Source organism: Nycticebus coucang, chromosome 18, assembly GCF_027406575.1.
Source record: "Nycticebus coucang isolate mNycCou1 chromosome 18, mNycCou1.pri, whole genome shotgun sequence".
NCBI classification, from domain to species: Eukaryota; Metazoa; Chordata; class Mammalia; order Primates; family Lorisidae; genus Nycticebus; species Nycticebus coucang.
The window spans coordinates 53468608-53493588 of record NC_069797.1 but is presented as its reverse complement, the minus strand read 5'-3'; the positions used below and the strand labels follow the sequence as shown (position 1 = coordinate 53493588).

Here is a 24981-nt window from a genome sequence, read left to right as displayed (position 1 = left end):
CATGAGGTATTTTAAAATAATTTCTACTTTGATGAATTGCTGGGGAGTCCACAATTGCTCATAATCAAAGGGAGAAAAATGCAAATGAGATCCGGCCGAGAACTATCACCACCAAACGTTTATTTCACTGCATAGTGCCAAAAAGAATTAAAACAACATTAAACTCACAGCAATCATGTTTAAGCCCTCGTTTCCAAGTGCCAAATTGCACCACTCTGGATCATACAGATGTTCGTTAATTATGCTAATTTTTATTAAACTATTAAAGTGGAGAGAGTACTGGCTCAGCCAGGCAGACCTCAGCTCTGAATGAACTCTGCTCTTGTCTAAAGGTACTAATTTACTGCATTTTTATTAAGTTGCTGATTCTTAGATTTTAGTCTTAGGATGGCAACGAGAACTAAATTTCTGGGATCAATGTTTTCCATAAAGTCTGACTTCTCCTTGCCCAGATGTTTGGAAAGAGTAGCAAAATGCCGAGAGGTTCCTAGAAGACCTGAAATCCCGGATACGGAAGTGTTTCTCTCTGTACGGTGGGGATACACACCTAAAGTGCTAATGTTAGGGCATAGGTGTGACACATGCTTCCCACTCCATAACTCTGTATAGTAAATGCTGTAAATGATACAGCTACGATATTAATTATATGAAATTGTTAATTGAAGATGCTTTAGATAAGACTATACACAACTGTGGGGTCATACCTATGGTGCATCTTAAAATGGGTATAGGTGAAACTTACTAAAAGCAGAATACAAATGTCTACATACAATAACTAAGAAAATGCCATGAAGGCTATATTAAACAGTTTGATGAAAATATTTCAGATTGTATATGAAACCAGCACATTGTACCGCTTGATTACACTAACGTACACAGCTATGATTTAATAAAAATAAATAAATAAATAAATAAAAGAATATAAACAACTATTAAAAAAAAAAAAAACCCTTCACATCCATGCTTGCTTCTTGCCACAAAGTCTTTTTAAAAGCCTTTTACCCCAAACAAGTATGGCATGTGGTTTGTTCTCATCATAAATATTTTGGGGCTTGATTAAACGTCTGTATCTCTCAACATCAACCTCGCCCCACCTCCTTGAGCTTCTTCCCCAGCACCCCAGCTCCCAAATAAAGAAATCTTAAATTTGGACTCCCTTATCTGGTTGGAGAAGCTATTGGCCTGGATGAGAAGAAAGAACATTGAGTGAACCTGAAATAGATGTAGTGCTCACCATCAGCAACAATCAGAAGTGTTTGTGGGGGATTGCACATTGCCATAAAAGGATTTATGTGGCTAATCTCCATCAACAAGGAAAAAAAAAAACCCTACCAAACCTGCCATAAAAAGAACAGCAAATTCTATAAACAAAAAGCAGTATGGCCACCAACAAAGGGCATGTCACACAGCTTGACTCTGCCTCCAGTGGTTTCCTATTGCTGTTTATGGTTTCAAGACTATCATGGACCTCCTCAGTGCTCCTCCTGTCACAGGGCCCTGAGTCCCTGTGTGGTGCTGCAAATACCCTGTCAGTAGGTGTCAGGGGATATCAGGGGAAAACCAGCAGGCGCCTATCATAAGCCTTAAAAGAGATTAAATACCCCTACTCCATGATTGCTACATTTTAATTTCTCTCCTCCCTGCTGGTTCCTATTTGTATAAGCTCTTCCATGGCTCCCCTGGAGTAACACAGACATGACCTGGAATGACCATCCTGTCTTGGGATGAGAATTCAATTTCTAGGCTCAGTGAATCCTAGGCTGTTCCAACAAAAGGAACTCACCATCCTCTAGGGCACAGATGCTTAAGCTGGAGTCTGTGAATCCCTGGGTTGTCTATGGATGGATGGGAAGGGACCTTTGAACTCCCTAAAACTGGTGTAAAATTTTGAGAGTATAGTATACATAGGGTGAGGCCCAGACCTTTCATCAGATTCTCAATGTGTGTATGAATCCTTCACAGTTTAGCAACCAGCACTCTGGGTGGGGGGAATCAAAGGTCTTTATGGCCTATGTATTTCAGCCCAGTGTGGCCATCCCCCACTTTAAAATAATGCAATGTAGGCTGGGTGTGGTTGCCTGTAATACTAGCACTCTGGGAGGCTGAAGTGGGTGGATTGCCTGAGCTCACAGGTTTGAGACCAGCCTGAGCAAGAGTGAGACCTCGTTTCTTTTTTTTTTTTTTTTGTAGAGACAGAGTCTCACTTTATCACCCTTGGTAGAGTGCCGTGGCGTCACACAGCTCACAGCAACCTCCAACTCCTAGGCTTAGGTGATTCTCTTGCCTCAGCCTCCCAAGTAGCTGGGATTACAGGCGCCCGCCACAACGCCCGGCTATTTTTTTGTTGCAGTTTGGCCGGGGCCGGGTTTGAACCCACCACCCTCGGCATGTGGGGCCGGCGCCCTACCCGCTGAGCCACAGGCACCGCCAGAGACCTCGTTTCTAAAAATAACCAGGTGTTGTGGCAGGTACCTGTAGTCCCACTATCCCACCTACTTGGGAGGCTAAGGCAAGAGGATCATTTGAGCCCAAGAGTTTGAGGTTGCTGTGAGCTATGTTGCCACAGCACTCTACCAAGAGCAGCAAAGTAAGACTCTTGTCTCCAAAAAAAAAAAAAAGCAATGCAGGAAAATTAAGACTCTTCATTACTTCCATGCTGGGTTTCTTAGGCTTCAGCCCTCTAGCTACAAAGGCTGATTGAACTTCCTCATCCTTTCTAAGGTACCATCTCTTTAATGTGACTTAAAAGTTGTATCTTATTATAGTTTGAATTCAAATTCACATGATGGCTTTTGGAGTAAGTTGTTGGCTACTGTCAATTCCCCTAAGAATGTTCCCAATAGAAACATATATTTTTTTTTACATTGAATTGGTCTCCAAGTCTCCATGGAACAAGATTCCCAGAAAGTGTCTCATACTTTTGTTCTTTTAACAATAAGATTTCACTATATCAGTACTTGTAAACAAGAGAATTCCTGGCTGGGAGCAGTGGCTCACACCTGTAATCCCAACACTCTGGGAGGCTGAGGTGGGTGGACTGCTTGAACTCACAAGTTCGAGATCAGCCTGAGAAAAAAGTGAGACCCTTCTCTACTAAAAATAGAAAAACTGGGCGGCACCTGTGGCTCAGTGAGTAGGGCGCCAGCCCCATATGCCAAAGGTGGAGGGTTCAAACCCAGCCCCGGCCAAACTGCAACAAAAAAATAGCCGGGCGTTGTGGTGGGCGCCTGAAGTCCCAGCTGCTTGGGAGGCTGAGGCAAGAGAATTGCTTAAGCCCAAGAGTTAAGAGGTTGCTGTGAGCTGTGTGACGTCATGGCACTCTACCCGAGGGCGGTACAGTGAGACTCTGTCTCTACGGAAAAAAAAAACAAAAAGAAAAAGAAAAACTGAGGTAAGAGGATTGCTTGAGCCTAAGAGGTTGCTGTGAGCTGGATTGCTTGAGCCTAAGAGGTTGCTGTGAGCTATGATGCCATTGCACTCTAGCCAGGGTGACAGCTTGAGACTCTGTCTGAAAAAAAAAAAAAAGAAACAAACAACAACAACAAAAACAAAACAAGATAATTTCTCTTCAAGAAAGCAATCAATTGGGCGGCGCCTGTGGCTCAGTGAGTAGGGCGCTGGCCCCATATGCCGAGGGTGGCGGGTTCAAACCCAGCCCCGGCCAAACTGCAACCAAAAAATAGCCGGGCGTTGTGGCGGGCGCCTGTAGTCCCAGCTACTCGGGAGGCTGAGGCAGGAGAATCGCGTAAGCCCAAGCGTTAGAGGTTGCTGTGAGCCGTGTGACGCCACGGGACTCTACCCGAGGGCGGTACAGTGACACTCTGTCTCTACAGGAAAAAAAAAAAGAAAGCAATCAATCGACGGCGCCTGTGGCTCAGCAGGTAGGGCGCCGGCCCCATATGCCAAGGGTGGCGGGTTCAAACCCAGCCCCGGACAAACTGCAACAACAACAACAAAAAAAATAGCCGGGCGGGTGGCGCCTGTGGCTCAGTGAGTAGGGCGCCAGCCCCATATGCCGAGGGTGGTGGGTTCAAACCCAGCCCTGGCCAAACTGCAACAAAAAAATAGCCGGGCGTTGTGGCGGGCGCCTGTAGTCCCAGCTGCTCGGGAGGCTGAGGCAAGAGAATCATGTAGGCCCAAGAGTTGGAGGTTGCTGTGAGCTGTGTGACGCCACGGCACTCCACCGAGGGCGGTACAGTGAGACTCTGTCTCTACAAAAAAAAAAAAAATAGCCGGGCATTGTGGTGGGTGCCTGTAGTCCCAGCTACTTGGGAGGCTGAGTCAAGAGAATTGCCTAAGCCCAAGGATTTGGAGGTTGCTGTGAGCTGTGTGACGCCACGGCACTCTAACGAGGGCGATAAGGTGACACTCTGTCTCTACAAAAAAAAAAAAAAAAAAAGAAAGCAATCAATCAGTCTCTAACATGAAAGATCAATCCTTGATATATGTATGTATGAGAAAGACTAATAAATCACAGAATTATTGGTTTATGATTGCTTATTTCTCTTATTAGTATTTTGCATCATATATTATCATTAGTAAACCTTGAAAAGTTGGATTCCTAGGCAGAGTAGGTTGTATCAATAATATTTCAGGGTCAGCCAAAAACGTATTTTCTACTTTGGATTAACCCACAAATTCTCCCTTCTAAAATGCACTTTGGAAATTTAATGCTTTCATAGTATATAAATTATTACATAAATTGAGAGTTCTAACTCCGCACCCTTCCAACTGTTGAGAAAAACAAGGCTGGGAACAGGAATTGTTCACCAAAGACAAACAGGTGCCTATTTTTCAGCACAGATAGTTTTTTTTTTTTTTGTAGAGACAGAGTTTCACTTTATTGCCCTCGGTAGAGTGCCGTGGTGTCACACAGCTCACAGCAACCTCTAACTCCTGGGCTTAGGCGATTCTCCTGCCTCAGGCTCCCGAGCAGCTGGGACTACAGGCACCCGCCATAACGCCCGGCTATTTTTTTGTTGCAGTTTGGCCTGGGCTGGGTTTGAACCCGCCACCCTCGGTATATGGGGCCGGCGCCCTGCTCATTGAGCCACAGGCGCCGCCCCTCAGCACAGATAGTTTTTTTTGTTGTTGTTGTTGAGACAGGGTCCCACCCTATGCCCCTGAGCAGAGTGCAGTGGGCGTGGTAGCTCACCACAACCTCGGACTCGGGCTGCGGGCACCCCGCTGCCTCAGCCTCCGGAAGCCGCTGGGATTACAGGCGCTCGCCGGGGCGCCCGGCTGGGTTTTTCCATTTTTTTTCACGAGTCGGGGTCTCACTGTCGCTCAGGCGAGTCACGAACTCCTGAGCTTAAGCGATTCTCCCTCCTCAGCCTCCCACAGTGCTGGGGTTACAGGCGTGAGCCACCGCGCCCGGCAGCACAGATAGTTTTATGAAGAGATTTTCCAGAAGGAGAAAGGAAGTGGTCAGTTGAGTGGCTGGTGGGTTAGTGGGGTTGGAACCTGTGAAAGGATCAGAGCTCAGAGCTTGGCTGAAACCTTGGGTAGCTTGGTGGCCTCTCCTGGCTGTTTTACAGTGTGTTTTAAGTTCTTGGCAATCATTTTCTCTTTTTCCATTATTCAGAGTTTGGTCTATAAATCATAATAAAAATGAATCATTAAATTTGCCTCAATTGAGCTGCTTTTATTTATTGTTACATTTCAGGGAACTTGCTAACCTGGAGATTGATAGGCCTGGATACAGGGGAAGGTGTGTGAGTGTAAGGAAGGGGACGTAGAAAGGCTGGGTGCTCAGTGAAAGCACTTGGGGGATGGGGGTACGGGTGGAGGGGGGCTCATAGTGACAACTCTACAAAGTGCACTACCTCCAGCCCCACTCCTGCCCACAGCTAAACACTGAGTGTTTTGAGGAGAAGCGGAACGTGTCAGCTAGATGGAGGGTCGGTCTGAGAGCACGTTCAGCCTCAAGTGTAAAGCTTATATCTTGAACAAGGTGGGAGTGGATAGTGATCAAGGTGAGGGAGGTGTTCAGGGCCTGTGCACACACCAAATGTTGTTGGTGATGGAGTGTGTTGGAAATAGAATGGGCGTGCAAGTGCTTGTAACAGAAATATCATAAGCTGTGAAGGTAAGAGGAAAGCCAAACATAGCTATAAAGGAAGAGAAACAAGCACAACTTGAACTTTACCTAAAAGAAGGGAGAAAAGATAGGAGGAAGGTAAACACATTGCAGATTGGAGAAAACAAGGTGCCAAGTGCAGAATTCAGAAACAATAGAGACAGCACTATTTCGGAGCTGATAGAATTGTGATACCATGTGAGACGGGTGTATTAATATGTATTCCATAAACTGCGCAGCTCGCAGCTCTGCACCGCTCTGTTTTGCTCTGACCGCAGTACCAGCCTCAGGCACCACAACACAATTTGGAAACAATGTGACGGAAATGTTTAATCTGCTCGGCCCATCTGTGCTGCGTATTTCTCCAGATCTCCCTGAGAGAGGCGCCTTGAATCTCCACATTGCCTTTAATATTCTCCTAAATCACCTCCCCACTGCACTTCAAGGGCCATTGCTACAATATCACAGGTTCATCTAAAGTGCAATGGGGAGGAGGGTGGGGGGGGAGGCACAGGCCTGGAGATTTTTTATTTTAAAATAATTTCCAGAGATCGTCTTTTCTGCTTCCTTTATAAAAAGGAGAAAAGTTATTCTGCTGTTGCCGTAAGGTTATTGAGGTTGTTTGGTGCAAAACAGGGTAGGATAGAGTGGATTCATTCTCCAAAGAATTATTTTTATTAATCTCAATTCTCTCAAATGGACATGGGAGGGGGTTAGCAGATGCTTGTTTTCTCTTCTCTCTCCTTCTTGCACCCTGCTAGGGTGATGTGTTCATTTGGGGCTGGTGCCAGTCTCCCTTTACCCTCTCAGCCTCAGGTACTGGCTTAGGAGTTCCTAGGGCCAACCCTGCCCTGCCCCACTCTAAACAAAGCTGTCTTGTTCAAGGCAAGTATACATTTAGTGTCTGGTAAACATGCCCTTCATCAGGAAAAAACACTGTCTATGTTATTAATTTTATCTTAAACCCTTAGATTTTCTCTCTTTAAGTACAGATGTTGAGTGTCAGATTTCTGATGCTTTTCCCCACTTGATTGTGCCAGATTCAGCAATTTGGGTCTAGAATGCAGAAAGCTGGAGTGGGTTTTGGAAAAAGAGGGTATGACAAGTCATCATGTTCGTGTTCCAGACCCTAGACAAATGGAAGAGAGTTGCACATCACCAAGAAAATTAGGATTCCTTTTGCTTTGTGAATTAAAGAAATGAATAATTTAACCCTCAAGATTGTTCCATCGAGGGAAAGGCAACGTCCCAGTTGCGGAGCCTTACAGCCTGTCGGTGTGTTACATCATCTGCACACAGAGGCGTTTCCATGACAACCGCTTATAGCTTCATTTCCTGGATCCCTCTAGGGGGTGTCACAGCCAGATCCACCTGCTTTTCACCCTACCCTCGGTGGGGTCATGGTAAGGTCGCCAGAATAAATGAACGCGGGTACTAATGATCTGTTTACTGCTGTTTATGCTCTGTGTGTGTCAGGGGCACGCACATTTAGAGAGCTCATTATGGTTGCAATTAGAATGCACCATCGCTAGATATTTAACTCCTTTTTCTTTTAAATTAGCATTTTAATAACATTCTTTGAGCAGAGAAACAAAATGACCATTTTTCACGGACAAACTTCTAGCTGTAGGTGCAACTTTAATGGCAAAGTTGTGAAGGGGAAAGAAAGGAGGAAAAAAGGGCCATTTTTACTACTTTCGTCCTCCTCCTTACCAAAAGGATATTTTTATTTGCTTTCTAACACACTCAATTTCCTAAATTTGTTTTGAATCCAATTATTTTGGGTGGTTTAAAGTACCACATTCTTGTTGGACGGAAATTAGCAGCGATTGAAATTAACTTTTTATGTGACCTGTGAAAGGGGCTAAAATAATTACAAGTGTGTAGAAGAAACTCTCTCTCCAAAAGACCCTTGCTGTAGGATCAGGCTGTGATTAGATGATACCATTATCAGGATATCTTTATACGGCAACTGCAAGGGCTTTTTTCTTTAAAAAGGTAATTGCAATTATTGTTTCTGTTTTATAAATGATGACAAAAACTTCTCATTACAGACAGGATAAATAAAAAGCAAACAAAAATGAAAACAACAGCATCGTTTATCATTTAAAAATGGTGAGACATGGGAGCATCACGAAGCAGCAGAGATAAAATAAGAAAAATACAATGTAGAGCGACCCACTTGGTCAAAATGTTTCATAAGGCATTGCTTTTTAGGAATCACCCTTTTTTCTAGGGTGTTTATAGATGCTCTGTTTGTGTAAAGTACAGTGAAAAATAACAATTTGAATGTTTTCGATTATCTTTCCCAGTCGGTTCCATTGTCATTATTTATTTCCTTTAAATCGGGACCTTGCTGAACATAATTCTGCAGACAAGGAGGTGGATGGGACAGCCAATGTAAACAAGGAGATAGATGGTGGGCACGTGTAAGATAGATGCTATGCACTTATGAAGAGGAGCAGTACGTCTGCATGCGAACATTCGCAAAGTACAGCAAGCAAGCGTGTGAACTACAGTGGGTATTTATAGGTGGAAATAAAGGCACAAGGAAGGTTGTGTGGGAACAGGCCCAGGGTGTGAAAAGGTTTGCTATTTTCCTACCCTCTTGGAATCCACATCCAAGTTCCACCTAAGATGTCCCATGCTTGCTGTGGTTCCTGTGAACCTCACAAACCTTTCCATGACAACAGACGGGGATTTTACAGCCAGAAGACTTATGAGGTCAACAGTTGAAAAGCAAGAGTTAATATAGCCTACCTATCACCCTCCCTCCACCCATCCTCCTCCCTCCTTCCCCTCTCTCTCCCCATTCCCCATATTCTTAGGTTATAACTGGGTTATAGCTTTCATATGAAAGCCAAAAATTAGTTTCATAGTAGGGCTGAGTACATTGGATACTTTTTCTTCCATTCTTGAGATACTTTACTAGGAAGAATATGTTCCAGCTCCATCCGTGTAAACATGAACGAGGTAAAGTCTCCATCTTTCTTTAAGGCTGCATAACCAGTGTGATGAAAATGTGTCAAACTGTTTATAAAACCAATGTATGGTGCCCCATGATCGCATTAATGTACACAGCTATGATTTAATATTAATAAAAAAAAGAAAAGCAAGAGTTAGAAAGTGTGACCTTTTTCAAAAGCAAAATAATCTCACTATCTCCCCCCTCCACTCAAAGATAGAAGGAGGAAAATATTGAAAGATGAAGAAGGAAAAAAAAAAAGAGCCTTTCTAAAAATGCAAGTTGAAAATGTTTATGCTTTTGTATCAGCCTTTTTGCACCTTAGAATCCTCCATTTCATAAATAAAATACCGATGGCATAGACTATAATTTGGTGATAGCTACCCCAGGACATATCTAGATGCACTTGTGTTATTTTAATTAAATACTGCATTATGGTTTGTGACAACTACTTAGCTACAACGTAAATGAATTTAGAATTAAAGTGTTACTTAGGCATCCAGTAATTTTTGTTTCATTCCTCAGTTTTACAAAGCAAATAGCTATAAAATCAAGATGTTTGTTCATTTACAGATGGAGCAGGATTGTTGTCACTTTTTTTTTCCTCCTTAATCCTCATGCACAAAAAGAAGACAGAGCTCAGAGTCTGGCTCTCAACACTCTTAGCTTATGAGCCACACCACAAAGAAAAACACATCCTCTTGACTATAATGTGAAATGCTGAATATTAATTGCTGGTATTATGCTTATCTTTCTAGCCGGGTACTGTCTCTTAACAATTATTCTAATGGGCTACAGGCTTGCACTGCAAGGAGATTTTTCTCCTTTGTTTAATAGTTAGAAACCTGTTTTATTTTATTAAAAAAAATAAAGTTCATAATGCACCATGGAAGTTTTTAGTATTTGGAACTCTTCCCAAATAGCATATTAGTAGAAGAAGAGAAACTGCTGAATACACTGCTAAAAAGATGATGCACATTTCTGCATTTAAAAGAAAAAAATATTTTTCATTTTACCAATATTAATGTTTCCTTAATGAAACTAGAGAGGCCATTACAATTTGATAATAAAATCAATTGGTTAGTTTAAAAGTCACTTCACTAGCAAATCATGAGAAAGGTTCAGAATATTCTCACCTATCAGGTACAGATTTTTCACTCAAAATTTATATATTAAAATAAAAAGTTTTGTTCAAATCTGAGGACTTAATTGTATCTTTAATGGGTCATATGTCAAGATGAAAGGTTTTTTTTTTTTTTTTTTTGTTTTTTGTTGTGGTTTTTTGGCCAGGGCTGGGTTTGAACCCGCCACCTCCGGCATATGGGACCGGCGCCCTACTCCTTGAGCCACAGGCACCGCCCAAGATGAAAGTTTTTAAATAGCAAGTTTTCTGAAACTGGTTTTCATTATTTCTAGTTTGAGAATCAATATGATGTTTTTATTATCTTTAAATATCATATATCAGGGAATGTCTGCAAATTCATTTTCCTGTGTTCTAAATTACTACCCTCAACCCTGCAGAAGTAATCCTATAAACTGCATAGAAGTTACCACCCTGTATATTTGCAACAAAGTTATAATTTGTTTCACATTTTTTTTTTTTTTGCGGTTTGGCCAGGGCTGGGTTTGAACCCACCACCTCTGGTATATGGGGCCGGCACGCTACTCCTCGAGCCACAGGCGCCGCCCTTTTTTTTTTTTTTTTGTAGAGACAGAGTCTCACTGTACCGCCCTCGGGTAGAGTGCCGTGACGTCACACGGCTCACAGCAACCTCTAACTCTTGGGCTTACGCGATTCTCTTACCTCAGCCTCCCGAGTAGCTGGGACTACAGGCGCCCGCCACAACGCCCGGCTATTTTTTTGTTGCAGTTTGGCCGGGGCTGGGTTTGAACCCGCCACCCTCGGCATATGGGGCCGGCGCCCTACTCACTGACGGCGCCGCCCTTTGTTTCAATATTTTACTAGTTTGGTTGGAGAGCTGAATCCATGCAATACCAAGAAACGGTGGCAGAAGAGGTTTGGGGAGACTGAGTTCCTTTTGAGAAAATAATTACATAGGAACAAAGCTTTTGCGACTCCTTTTAAATAGGACATCTCACTGAAATGTCATCCAGCCTCTTTGGCAGATTAGTGAGGAGTTTATTACTAAATCTCTGTCTAATAAACGTGCAGTTGACTCTGGAGGAGCTGCTTGTTATAATACTGGCAGTGGGAAATGGAGGGAATGTCACAGTTAAAGACACAAATTTTCCCCATAATATATTCGAATGCAAACCTCTGAATCCAATACTACATGGGCATATCTAATAAATTCACAATATTTCAATCTCAACAGCCTTCACTGGTTAGTTTTAAAGATTTATGTGGTAAAAAATTACTCAGTGATAAATATGGTTTATTCTGCACAGTATTGGAGGTATAAGGAATTAAACTACCATCTTTAACAGTGAATTTATTATTACCTCTGTCAAAAGACGAAGCCTTTAACAGCATTTGTTATAAATTCACTGCAAAATAAATGGCTAGAATTTTTTACACTGGAGTTTGTAAAGCATCGGGCAATTCTGAGTATTAACCTAACCCTGCTTTGGTTTATATGGTTCTAGGTAAACATTCCTGTCTGGGCCTGGTAGTTAATTATCTGGTCTGGGACCTTCCACCTGACTGAAAAGCGGGTGTGTGTGTAGAAAGTGAAGAGTCCTGTCCAGGACAACAGTCTAGAAATAAGGATATTAAAGAGGAAAATGAAAATTTTATTCTCTTTAAAAAAATGAATTTTATAATAAGTGACTAGGGTTTGCAGGAGAGGGTTGATGTACAATTGGGCCTCTTGTTAGCAGGTTTACGTGTGCGCATATGCACACACACATAAACACCCTCTCCTTTTGTCCTCTCTTGGAATGGGTGTCCTCTCATTTATAAAAATTACCTGGAAGGAATGAGGCTGCCAGGGTTTGTTCTAGACGATTGGTTCCTGTCTGGGGGAAAGGAATGGCCTCTACTGAATTTGACCGGTGTCTGACCGTTGCCTTCCAGCTGACCCCAAATCCCATTCCCATCCTCCTAACTCTATAACCTCCCATTGGGGTGATTAATGAAAGAAAACACCATCATCATCATCTTCGTCATCACAGCACAGGGCTGACCTGCTTGTTAACATGAAATGGGGTGATGGGGACAGCTTCTGCTTCTCTTTCATACCATCATAAATAAGAAAAGATATTTTGTGATAGTATCCCCTCATCCACCCCCTTTGGTTAGGTCAGAGGTGAATAACAGCTCTTTGACAGGCATTGATCAGTTTCATCTCACTGTTTGGGCAGCTTGTGCAGGCCTATATTCTCCCCACTTACCACCCCCAAATTACCTACCAAATAACCCCTCCCATTCACCCCCTCACTCAGCCAAGCAGAGGGTATAGTGCCTGAGGAAGTCCTAAATGGACACTAGATGTCACCAAACACCTCCTTTCCCTCAGAGCCCTGAAATTAAAAAAAAAAAAAAAAAAAAAAATCCTTCAAAGCAATTGAAGGAATTAACTTAATCTGTTTTTATGAGGGCTGTTGTCACATTCAACTAAGCACACTTAAAAGAGGAAGTATTGCTGCATTCAGATAATTTTTACAACATACAAATCTCTTTTGGAGAGAATGGGGTCAAGGGAGGGGAAAGGTTCACATTCTTTAAGTGGCCCTTTGAGGGAGTAGGTGGAGAAAAATGTGTTTTAAATATCCCATTATAACAGACAAGGCGTTATGTTAACATAGTCCAGGTGTGCGGGGACAGGCCTGCTGTGTTTAGCTGACTAAAATCTGGGTTTGGAGCCAGGATCCAGTCTGATTTTAAGTAGCTCCAACCCAGAGTGCAAAGTTTGTCCATTCTTATCCACATAAGGCCCATGACCACTGTCAGCATCATGTATTCCATACTAAACTTGACCTTGTCTGAAAGGCTGTTTCCATATCAACTGCATCAGCAGGGAAGATGTCCCAAAGTCTGTTGTGTTTGGGACATGAGAATACCTTCTCACCCCAGTTAAGCTACCTTACGTGGTTCCCAGCTTATTGCTCCAAGGTTGATGTCTATGGAAATAAGGCACTGGACAACGCCTTAGAGGAGCCTGAGACTAATCCCTGAGGCACACAACCCCAGCCCAAGAGGAGTATCCTCCTAGTTCTGTTTACTTAAATAGAAGACTTCATCCAGGAGCATCTTCTCGTTTCTAGTCAATTGAGAAAGAGTTTCTTGGACAGCTTATGTTACCACGGTAGATTACTTTTGGAACGGGATGCTTATTTTTTTTAATGGACATTTATTTAAGAGTTATCTCAAATAGTGGAGAAGGCACCTTTATTATTTAGAGAGGATGTTTCCTAGTGAGAGACCTTGGAACCAGGAAGGCAAGGTCACTTCTCTGAACGCTAGGACTTGAGATTTCTCTTCTCCAAATGGAGGAGTCTTACCTCTCTTTCCCCTACTTCTAACAAGGGTCTATAGTGGTGCCGGGACTTGCAATCTACAGATTAAAAGGAACTAAGCCAAAAGGGACTTGTGATCTTCAGATTAAAAGGAACTAAGCCAACCCACAGCATTATTGCATGGAGGGTGATTCAGCACCTGCCCTGTCATGCCTGGTGCCCAGGCGGAATGGATTTTTGGAGTACACCTGTTGTTGAACTCCTGCCAAGTACTGATGGCCACTAACCCCCAAATCACTTTTCCCCGCTGTTGATGTTTGGAGTGTCAGACAGGACTGAGCAGCAGCCGGCATGTATTTCAAACACAGCAGATGGGTTTTTATATTAGCTCCTATTTCATGTTCAGGCAGAGCGACCGCCACACTAAAACTGCAGCCTCAATGCTGCCGAGTTTGCTTCTGTGAGATTAATTCTGTGAAATTAATTGGGACAAGATTGAAAAGGAAATTAAAATGCAGCTGAGTGAACAGGCCTTTCAAACACCTTTTTCTTGCTCTATTCAAACTTGAAAATTCTGCGGTGGTCGCCGGCGTCATAGGAAGTAATTTACGAGAGGCAGGCTCTCAGGAGCCATCGGTTACGTATGAGGAGACCCGCACCAGTGCCACAATCTGGAGCCACTGAAGAGCGCTGAACGCCCCGCTGTGGCCTGAGCTGCATCCTGGCTCCGGGGAGGAAGGCAAGCTCAGTCCCTCACCAGAAAAAGCTGTTCAGAAATATCTGGGTCCAAAAGGAACACAGGAACATCCGCTGGATGCACAGATCTGCTTTGTTATTAAAATCTCCCTTTAATATATTTTAAGACCCAAATTGGAACTCAGTGAATTAAGTGGGCATGAAGCTGCATGGGGCCTAGGAATGTATGGATATGTTGCAGGGAGGTCAGCGGGAGTCTTCCTGCTGACTTTGCCACTGGTTACTGTTACAGAGTTTGGATAGTAGTTCTGGTCTCGCCATGAAGAGAAGTTTGAATAATCTATCTGTCAGGAATAAAAATCTCTCAAACCAGGAAAGGCCTGGTGGATATTCATGTAGGCCTCTTCACTGGGTAGTTTTTTATACCTAAGCGAGCACCTTTTGTGCTGTAGAGCATCCCTATGAAGAGTTCCTGGCAAGATAGGCCTCCTTTCATTTTCTGTCTCAATTTCCTGATAATTTATTGAATTCCTTGTACATACCTGACACTGATTCAAAAGCTTTACATTATTAGTAGAAAGGAGGGGAATATAATAATAGTTCCTATTTTTTAGATTCCAGGCATTTTTTTTTTTTTTTTTGAGACAGAGTCTCATTCTGTCACCTTGGGTAGCCTACTGTGGTGTCATAGCTCACAGCAACCTCAAACTCTTGGGCTCAAGAGATCTTTTTGCCACAGCCTCCCAACTTGCTGAGACTACAGGTGCCTGCCATGACTCCCAGCTGCTGGGGTCTTGCTCTTGCTCAGGCTCACCTTGAGCTCCTGAGTTCAAGTAATCCACCTGGATGCCAGGCACTTCTTTACACAAATCTCTAATGTAGGTATCACGACAACCCTATGAATAGAAATTATCCCAATTTTTACCAATGAGGAAACTGAGGATTAGCAAGATTAAATGATTTTTGCCCAGAGACATACATAACCCATGTGCTATGGGCACTTGCTTGCTGCCCTGACAATAGGACAGGTGATGGACTTTTTATCAATGGGGTGCATCTTTCTTGCCCAGCCAATCATCTTCTCTGGAGAATTTTTTTGAAAAAGAATAAATTTCTGGGATAATTCTTACCCAAAAACAGGACTAAAAGATTCTCCTGAGTTAGGCCCCAGGATTCTGGGATTTAAGGTTGGATTATACCTGGGTTACAATTAAGAAAGAGCAGGGAGCAGCAGGAGGTCAAGACTGAAGCTGTCATCCTCTCCTCCCTGGCCGCCTCCATTCCACTTCCCCATCCAGGGCCACTTCTTGTCCTTCACCTTACCACCCCACCGCACTTCAGAATATTTTTATCAGTCAAAGAGAGAAGGAGGTGAAATTAGATGCATTTATGAGGCTGAAAAAACAAAAGATCTGGAAACTGAAATTTTGTTTGCTCATTTAAACTGAATGTAAGTAATGAAATCTAAAACAAAATTTTGTTTGGAAATTCTTTAGCAGTTTTGCAGTGTCAGGCTCACCATATTGGGTCTGAGGTGGAAGGATCCTTAGATATTATGCCCCTTGACTCCCTGGTGAAGAAATACGTCCAGGTGAGCTGAGATGCACACAGCTGCATCTTATTTCTCAGGGAAATAGGCTTCCCCAGATTCCTTCCCCAGGCCTTTCTTACCTGAGGGAGATTCTACTGACCAGAAAGAAAAGTAAAATGGAGCTTTCTAAATGCCAATTTCCTGCATTAAACTCAACTTGGGCCAGTTCTGCCCTTCCAGGTATATGAGGCAGAGTGTAACTGACTCCAACAAAGGAGGCTGGTGGGGGCTGAAACGGGATGAATTTAGGATCCACAAAAGAGAAAACTCCAGTGAATAGGAATGACTGAACTTCTGAATAGATAGGTGGCTAGAAATGGTAGTGAATTTCCTTTTCCGTTTGAATTTCTTCATTTGTACTTCTTAGAAGCAAGGGAATGGATTTCAAGATTCCTTCCCATCCAAGGGGTAATAAATATAAAATAAAGGTAAGTCTAATCTAAAAGGCTCCCCAAATCAACGTTAACTGGAATGAAGCTTTATGAGGGAAAGTTCAGCTGAGCTCCTAACTTCTTGTTTCCTACTCTAATATGCAGGGATTAGCAGACCACGGGGAAGGGAAGCAGCTGGTGTGGCTTTGGGGGAAAAATGTGCTACTACAATGCTATGGGATGAAAATGGAGAAAGAAGTTGATAGAACCAGGGCAGCAAGGTAGTCTCACAAAATTTAACTCTGCTATATTAGCTTTTAGTAACAAAGGAGAAGAGGGGTTGGTTCTTAAAAAAACAGACAAGGTAAAAAAAAAAAAAAAAGACAACATTAGTTCCCCCAAGTTCTTTGGGATCTCTTAAAAATACAATACTAACAGACAGCTCTGTGCTGCAGGACAGGTCACCGCATATCCCCTTGTAACCAGAGGGAAGGGACCCCCAGTGAGAACCCATTAACAAAGGCAAAAGACATGCAAAACAAACAAAATAATCGTGACAGAGAGAAGGCCTGCAGACAGTCTGGCTCTGTTCTTCCCCCCTCCTGCTGCAGGCACCTCCAGACAATGTAAACAGTTAATTTGTTCACCTGCAGGCTCTGGGCAAACAGAGGCCTGGTCACACCTGAGTGGATAACTCGATTACCCCTGTAATGCCAGCGTGGTAATGTACACAAATTCTATTACACGGCAAACCTTGCTTTCGGGCATTTGAAATACCAATCAGGCCAATGTCCACTCCCTTCTTTGCTTCCAATTTATTCCTGGTGTATTGGAGCTGCACTGAAATGGCACTAGGATGGCGCTGAGTTAGGAATCCAGGAGAAATCACTAGAAGATTACAATCTCACTCAGCAGGGCCTGCAGGCCTCCCGCTCTCCCGCAAAAGGTTGTGTCTGAATTTAGTCCTTGTTTAAGGGCCTTGATTCATTGGAACCACTGAGAGATACTTTGGGTCAGACCTGGACTGTTTCCTAAGGAGCTTCAAACAGAGATAAATCCCAGGCTAAGGTAGTAACATTCATAGAATAAAGATAAACAGTACATGATGGGTTAATAACGCAATGGGTTTTGTCTTTTTTTATAGAGACAGAGTCTCACCATACCGCCCTCAGGTAGAGTGCCATGACTTCACATGGCTCACAGCAACCTCCAACTCTTGGGCTTACGCGATTCTCTTGCCTCAGCCTCCCAAGCAGCTGGGACTACAGGCGCCCGCCACAACGCCCGGCTATTTTTTTGTTGCAGTTTGGCCGGGGCTGGGTTTGAACCCGCCACCTTTGACATATGGGGCCGGTGCCCTACTCACTGAGCCACAGGCACCGCCCACACAATGGGTTTTTAATTTTCCTTTATGGAATCTACATAATTGTGCCTCTTTCAAAAATGTATCTGTAGATATTGACTGACTAAACAAAGAATGGAGTTTTTAATAAGTTCTTTTAGGGGCCAGGCACAGTGGCTCATGCCTCTAATCCTAGCACTCTGGGAGGCTGAGGCTGGTGGACTGCTTGAGCTCATTAGTTCGAGACCAACCTGAGCAACAGTGAGATCCCGTTTCTACTAAAAATAGAAAAAACTGAGGCAAGAGGATCGCTTGAGCCCAAGAGTTAGAGGAGGATGTGAGCTCTAATGCCACGGCACTCTACCCAGGGTAACAGCTTGAGACTCTGTCTCAAAAAAAAAGTTCTTTTAGGGACAGAACCTATTATCTTAGCCTACCTATGTGGAAGGAATATGTATGATCTTTCTTTATGGATCTTCCAAGCCCATGAGTTCTGAATCTTCTTCACATAGGTCTGTAATAATCCATCCATCCTTTTTAAAATTTTAACTCAAGCCTGTAATCCTAGTGCTTTGAGAGGCTGAGAGGTGGGAGGATCACTTGAGTTCAGGAGTTGGAGACCAGCCTGAGCAAGAGTGAGTCCCCATCTCTACAAAAAATAGGAAAGTTAGCCAGCTGTTTTGGTGGGTGCCTGTAGTCACAGATACTCAGGATTGCTTGAGCCCAGGAGTTTGAGGTTGCTGTGAGCTAGGCTGATGTCATCACTCCCTAGCCTGGGTAAACAGAGTAAGACTCTGTCTCAAAAAAAAATTATAAAAAAAATTTTTTTTTCCTGTTTTTGAGACAGAATCTCACTTTGAGGTCCATGGTAGAGTGCCATGGCATCATAGCTCACAGCAACCTCAAACTCTTGGGTTCAAGTGATCCTCTTGCCTCAGCCTCCTGAGTAGCTGGGACTATAGACCCAATGCCACAACGCCCAGGTATTTTTAGAGACAGAGTCTTGTTCTTGCTCAGGCTGGTCTCAAACTCGTGAGCTCAGGCAATCTACCCTCCTCGGCCTCCCAGAGTGCTAGGCTTATAGGCGTGTACTACTGTGCCTGGCCGTATAAAAATTTTTTAACTCAGTTCCTTTATGATCAACAATACTATTTATGAAATGATTGGCTGAAGCAAGGGGTTAAATTGTTGCTAAGGAAGAGAATAAAGTTAGCTGGTCTGCAAGGGATTGGATTCACCCTCTTTGCCTTTATCAGCACTTGCTCAAACCAACTGAGCTAACTAGCTCTGACTCCTCCCCCCATATGTAATTATGTTACAGTTTTGTTTATCTATAAAGGAAATAAGAAGGCAGCTTACCTAGTTAGAATGTTTTCAGTAGTATTATGTGGTTATAAATTATGTATATAGTAATGACCTTTAGGCACAGAGGTCAAAAAGATCAAATTTTGATTGGCCTAATTTTGGTATTATGTCCACTTTATTGTATTTTTAAATCTGAAAACTGGTTTCTGCATCTGGATTTTCAATTAAAAATTTCCTTAAAAATTATGAATAAATGAGTGTTTATTCTATATGTGAGGGAATCATGTAATATACACAGAGAAGTGTGTGACATGGTATAATTTCAGTTATGGTGACTATGTCATCGAGTTAAAAAATTGATTTTTGACCCAAGCCCCACACTCTTTGTCCTTACCTTACTCAGAATGCGGATGAGGTCACCCCGTTGGAAGGACAGTTCATCTGGGTGGTCACCATGGCAATCCCATAGGCCCTGGTAATAACTGGCAGAGGCTACTGATCAAAGAGAGGAGAAATCAAAGTTAAAAGGACTCTGTCTTTTCCAAGGAGCCCACATTTTTCCTGCAAATGGACCAGAGTTCTGATATTGCCCTTAGGAAACCTAAGATTCAGGAAGGTTGATCTGAGATACAGCCAAACACTCAGTCTGAGCAAAGGACTATGGGAGAAGAAATCATTAACTAACATTAAATATTTACAGATCACCCCTAGTAGGATGCTGTTCAACAATATGATAAATATAAAGCAGGTAATTTTTTTTTTTTTTTTAGAGACAGAGTCTCACTTTGTTGCCCTGGGTAGAGTGCTATGGCATCACAGCTCACAGCAACCTCCAACTCCTGGGCTTAGGTGATTCTCTTGTCTCAGCTTGAGTAGCTGGGACTACAGGCGCCCTCCACAACACCTGGCTATTTTTTTTTATTGCAGTTTGGCTGTAGCCGAGTTCAAACACGCCACCCTTGGTATATGGAGCCAGCACCCTACTCCCTGAGCCACAGGTGCCACCCCAAGGCAGGTAATTTTTCACTTGGTTTGTAAGTAAGCAGCATGCAGAAATTTCCTGCCAGACTTTCTTGATCCAGGGTATCTAAAACTATCTAGTGGTTCTCTTCCTTATGCATTTGAAAGATCACAAGTCTCCAACTTCTGCCTAATGCAGGCAGTCCCTGGGTTACAAACAGGATAGGTTCTGTAGGTTTTCTTATTTTTTTTTTTTGTAGAGACAGAGTCTCACTGTACCGCCCTCGGGTAGAGTGCCGTGGCGTCACACGGCTCACAGCAACCTCTAACTCTTGGGCTTACGGGATTCTCTTGCCTCAGCATCCCGAGCAGCTGGGACTACAGGCGCCCGCCACAACGCCCGGCTATTTTTTTTTGTTGTTGTTGCAGTTTGGCCGGGGCTGGGTTTGAACCCGCCACCCTCGGCATATGGGGCCGGCGCCCTACTCACTGAGCCACAGGCGCCGCCAGGTTCTGTAGGTTTTCTTAAGTTGAATTTGTATGTAAGTTGTAACAGGTACATTTACCTACTGCCTATAATAGCATCTGTTCATAAGTGCGAGTTGTACGCAGGTTGGATGTTTGTAACTCAGGGGCTGTCTGTATGAGACAGGCAGAGTCAGCCAGCAAGCTGCTGCATCACAGCTCACACTTTGGCCTTCTCTGTTATGCAGGAACTTCATCCTAGGCACTTCCCACCCAGGTATTATATGAGGCAATCACTAATAAGTACTGAACTGAATAGCCCTGTCTTTAAGTGGAAACAAGGGGGGTGTCTCATCCATTACAACTAAATTCTGGGTGGGCTGGCCCTTTTCCAGCATCTCATTTGTAGACCCTGAACATGTCTGCCAAGATTTATCTGTAAGCCCCCAGGGAAACAAAAACCAAAGTGATCTGCATTAAAAATGAACATAACTGAAGACGACAAACTGAGCTTTGGAAGCAGCTGGAGAGATTTACTGGGCTTCTCAGCAAGACGAGATGGCAATGATGCCACAGGACAGCCATCGATTCTTAACAATGAAGAATTTGTATTGATCTCCTTCTACCCGGAAAGGTTAAACACTAGAGTACAAAGTGGGAGAGAATCTGGAGATTTGAATGGCAAGAGCGCTAATGCCCTCTAGACAGGGAGGCTCCCCCTTCCTTGGAAGCTACTGTAGGTACCTATGAGAGTTGTAAACAAAGCACTATCAAAGATGAAATTTGATTAATGGGAGACAAGAGTCCTGCGTTCTAATTAAAATTCATGTGATTTGGGAGGGCTCTCTTCTACAGATTTCCACCTTTCCTTTCCTTGTTTTTTTTTTTTTTTTTTTTTTTTTTGCAGTTTTTGGCTAGGGCTGGGTTTGAACCTGCCACCATCGGCATATGGGGCCAGTGCCCTACCCCTTTGAGCCACAGGCACCGCCTTTTCCTCTCCTTTTTTTTTTTGGACCCTTCCACTTGCCTAGGATAGGGGCAAGTAGGTAGTGGGGCACTTATATTTGCCTTTTTCCTACTTGTTCCTGACTGATGAGCAATTCAAGCAAAAGCATAGGGAGAAAAAATCCCTATATGTCTCTGAAAAAGAACTTCAGTAGGAATCTTTTTTTCTTTTTTGAGACAGAGTCCCACTTTATTGTCCTCAGTAGAGTGCCATGGTATCATAGATCACAGCAATCTCAAACTCCGGGGCTCAAGCGGATTCTCTTGCCTCAGCCTCCCGAGTAGCTGGGACTACAGGTGCCTGCCACAATGTCCGGCTAGCTTTTTTTTTTTAGAGATGGTGTCTTGCTCTTGCTCAGGCTGGCCATGAACCTGTGAGCTTAGGCAGTCAACCCGCCTTGGCCTCCCAGAGTGCTAGGATTACAGGTATGAGCCACTGCACCCAGCCTTCAGTAGGAATCTCAAATGGTACAGAAAGAGAGGAGGGATACAACTATTTAGTTAATACTCACATACTGCAAATTGAAGTAAAAATATCAACTGTATAGAAACTCAAGCATGTTTTCTTTATACAGAAAATTGTATGTGCAGCTGACAACAGAGGGCAGCAAACAAAATGATTATCTTGAAAAGCTTCTGCCAGTGTTGGGAGTATGTTTGAAAGAAAAATACTTTGGGAGAAGTAAGTTAATTATTGAAAAGACAAAGGATATTTTTTGGGGCATGAAATAATAGAGAAATATCAGTCCCTGAAAAGTAAAAGTAATTTTCTCATAGGATGTACTAATGTATTTTCAGTTGTAATGGAGTTGATTAATCGCTCCAAGATTTCGACCAAATTTAGGAATGAGAAGTATATTGACATCAGTATTCTTCATGGATTTATATATGATAGAGAAAAAAAATTATTATTATTATTATTTTTGGGGGGGCAATTTTTGGCCGGGGCTTGGTTTGAACCTGCTACCTTCGGCATTTGTGGCCAGCGCCCTACTCCTTTAAGCCACAGGTGCCGCCCCAAAAAATTATTTTTTGAGACAGAGTCTTACTTTTGTTACCCTTGGTAGAGTACCATGGTGTCATAGCTCACAGCAACCTTAAGCTCTTGGGCTCAAAGTGATTCTCTTGCTTTAGCCTCCTTGGTAGCTGGCTCTACAGGTGCCTGCCACAATGCCCAGCTAATTTTTAGAGATGAGGGTCTCACTCTTACTCAGGCTGGTCTTGAACTCCTGGGCTTAGGCAATCCACCCGCCTCAGCCTCCCAGAGTGCTAGGATTACAGGTGTAATAATTTTTTTTTTTTTTTGAGACAGAGTCTCACTATGTCACCCTCGGTAGAGTGACTTGGCATCACAGCTGACAGCAACGTCAAACTCTTGGGCTTAAACGATTCTCTTGCCTCAGCCTCCCAAGTAGCTGGGACTATAGGCACCCACCACAACACCCAGCTATTTTTTGGTTGTAGTTGTCATTGTTGTTAAACTGGCCTGGGCCGGGTTCAAACCTGCCAGCCTGGGTGCATGTGGCTGACGTCGTAACCTCTGTGCTACGGGCACCAAGCACAGGTGTAATAATTTTTATAAAAATAGATTTTTTAGGTTAGGTGTGGTGGCTCATGCCTGTAAGTTGAGCACTTTGGAAGGCCAAAGTGGGTGGATTACTGAAGTTTAAGACCAACCTGAGCAAGAGCAAGACCCCATCTCTACTAAAAATGGAAAAAAAAAACAAGCTGGGTATTGTGGTAGGTACCTATAGTATCAGCTACTCAGGAGGCTGAGAGAAGAGGATCACCTAAGCCCAAAAGTTTGAGGTTGCTGTGAGCTATGATGTCATAGCTCTCTACTCAAGGTGATAGAGTAAGACTCTGTCTCAAAAATAAAAAAAATATTTTTTTAAAACATAACTCGATATTGCTAAATGGTAAGAAGACCGACAAGGTTATTTTGACTTTTTCTGGTCATTTTGAGGGTACAGCTCACCACAGTGTGCATGGAGGATGCAGGAAAGCTCCTAAGATTATAGGTACCTTTTGGGTACATATGTAAAAAATGATTTGATATTGGCTATATATAGGACCTGGGGAGAATGCCTAGAAAAAGATCTATTCTAAAAGCAGAATAGATCACAGGGAAACTAAGAAGCTAGATAGAAAACAAGTTTTCCAAGAAAATGTAAAGATAGAAAAGGCTTTTGGTGCTAAGGGCCCTAAGAAGATAGATTTCAGGAATCCAGGAGATACTTTAGACAGGCCCAAGAACAAGAAAATTGTCAGAACTAGAATCTGTACAAGACGGCTCTGAAAAACAAGCCGAATGAAGGGCTAAAGACTGGAAAAAGGCTGGACTTGCTATCCAGTTAGAGGTTTTCTGGTATTATGGGTATCAGTGAAGGGTAATTCCTGAGCTGGACAAGATTGGACTTCATAATGCGGACTCTCTATTTAACATATGTGTGATTTCCATTTATGACCATGTACACATGTACCCTCACTACTTTGCCAGGGACTGGGTTAGGGGCCAGGACTTCCACACTGGCCATACTGGCCCTGCTCTCAGAGCTACCCTGCTGTGGGTGATGCACCGTGGAAGAAACTATTACACAAATATTTATTTATGATTGTGATATGTCTATGAAGGAGAATTTGGGGATGCTGTGCATAAAAGGGAATGTGGCACAGTTCAAGGGTCAGAGAAGGCTTTTCTGAAGCCTTTAAACCCTACCTAAGTGGGTATTATTTAAGAATCTTGAAGAGGGGAAGAGCTAAGTCTGAGGAGAGCTTCTTTTCTCAGGCTTGGCCCCAGAAAGTGCCTGACGACCCCCTGTCTGCAGGGCTGGTCCAGCTTCTCCCTAAACTTGTCCAGTTCATTCTATAAACTAGGGAATAAATGAGGAGACTTTGATTTCTTCAGAGTCGTGAGGGGGAATTGAGAGCCCAAAAGCGAGGCTTCCTCTGTGGGCTGGATTAAAAAGTTCCTTTGGTTTACATACTCTGGCAGCCGTCTGCGATCAGAAATGTGCAGCATTCTGACCATTTAATTAATTCAAAACATCCTCATTCTCATTTTGAGTACATTATTCCATCTAATTATTTTTTTTCCAGTCTGTCCATTTGGAATGAAAAACAAAAGAATAAAGCTTAATGCCAGCATTTCTCAACGTCTCTCCAAAAAAACGTAACTCTGCACTAAATAAAGCCTGGTAATTCAAAAGGAAAGCACTAATATATTCAGCATAAAACAGACAGAGGATCCAGAGCAATAATGACACCACTAATAACTAAAACAGTTATAACAATTAACAACAATTACAACGATAGAGAAGCTAATGGGTATGATCGCTGCATTTAAATTGCTAGCGGAGCTTAGAAGGACTTTTGAGAGAGAGAGAGAGAGAGGGAAAGGGGCAGTATCTTATTCTCTTTATGGCATGTAAGGGAAGCTAAAATGCAAGAGTACAAAATGTCATAGGAAGAAAAGCAACAGACAAAAAAAATTAGTATTGTTTTTCTCTTTTCCAGGTATTTATTGGAAAGCATTTGTCATTGCCTGCCAAGTTCTTTATAAATGGTAATAGTCATTTCTCCTTAGCTGAGGCTAACTTGGTGATATATTTGACAGAGTCAGTATCTGAAAACTAGTCTTTATGATGGGGAAAGTTCTAAGGTAAAAGGATAGGGACACCCTTCTGCCCTCCCCCTTTCTTAGGGACAAGAGAACGTTCCTTACAGAGTTCATCTTTTGTTTGGAGGACATTGGGCAACCCAGAATTCAAGCCGTGACCAGGG

General features: G+C 43.0%; 1 protein-coding gene across 2 annotated transcripts in view; it reads right to left on the bottom strand.

Moving 5' to 3' along the window:
* SKAP1 (src kinase associated phosphoprotein 1) overlaps positions 1-24981 on the bottom strand; it is a 312394-nt gene that overhangs the window by 8921 nt on the left and 278492 nt on the right. The window contains exon 11 of one of the 2 annotated variants that reach the window (XM_053570461.1): positions 19163-19263. In XM_053570461.1, the coding sequence (XP_053426436.1) occupies positions 19163-19263 (101 nt within the window). The remainder of the gene's footprint in view (positions 1-19162; positions 19264-24981) is intronic. The other variant, XM_053570462.1, reaches the window with a different exon arrangement.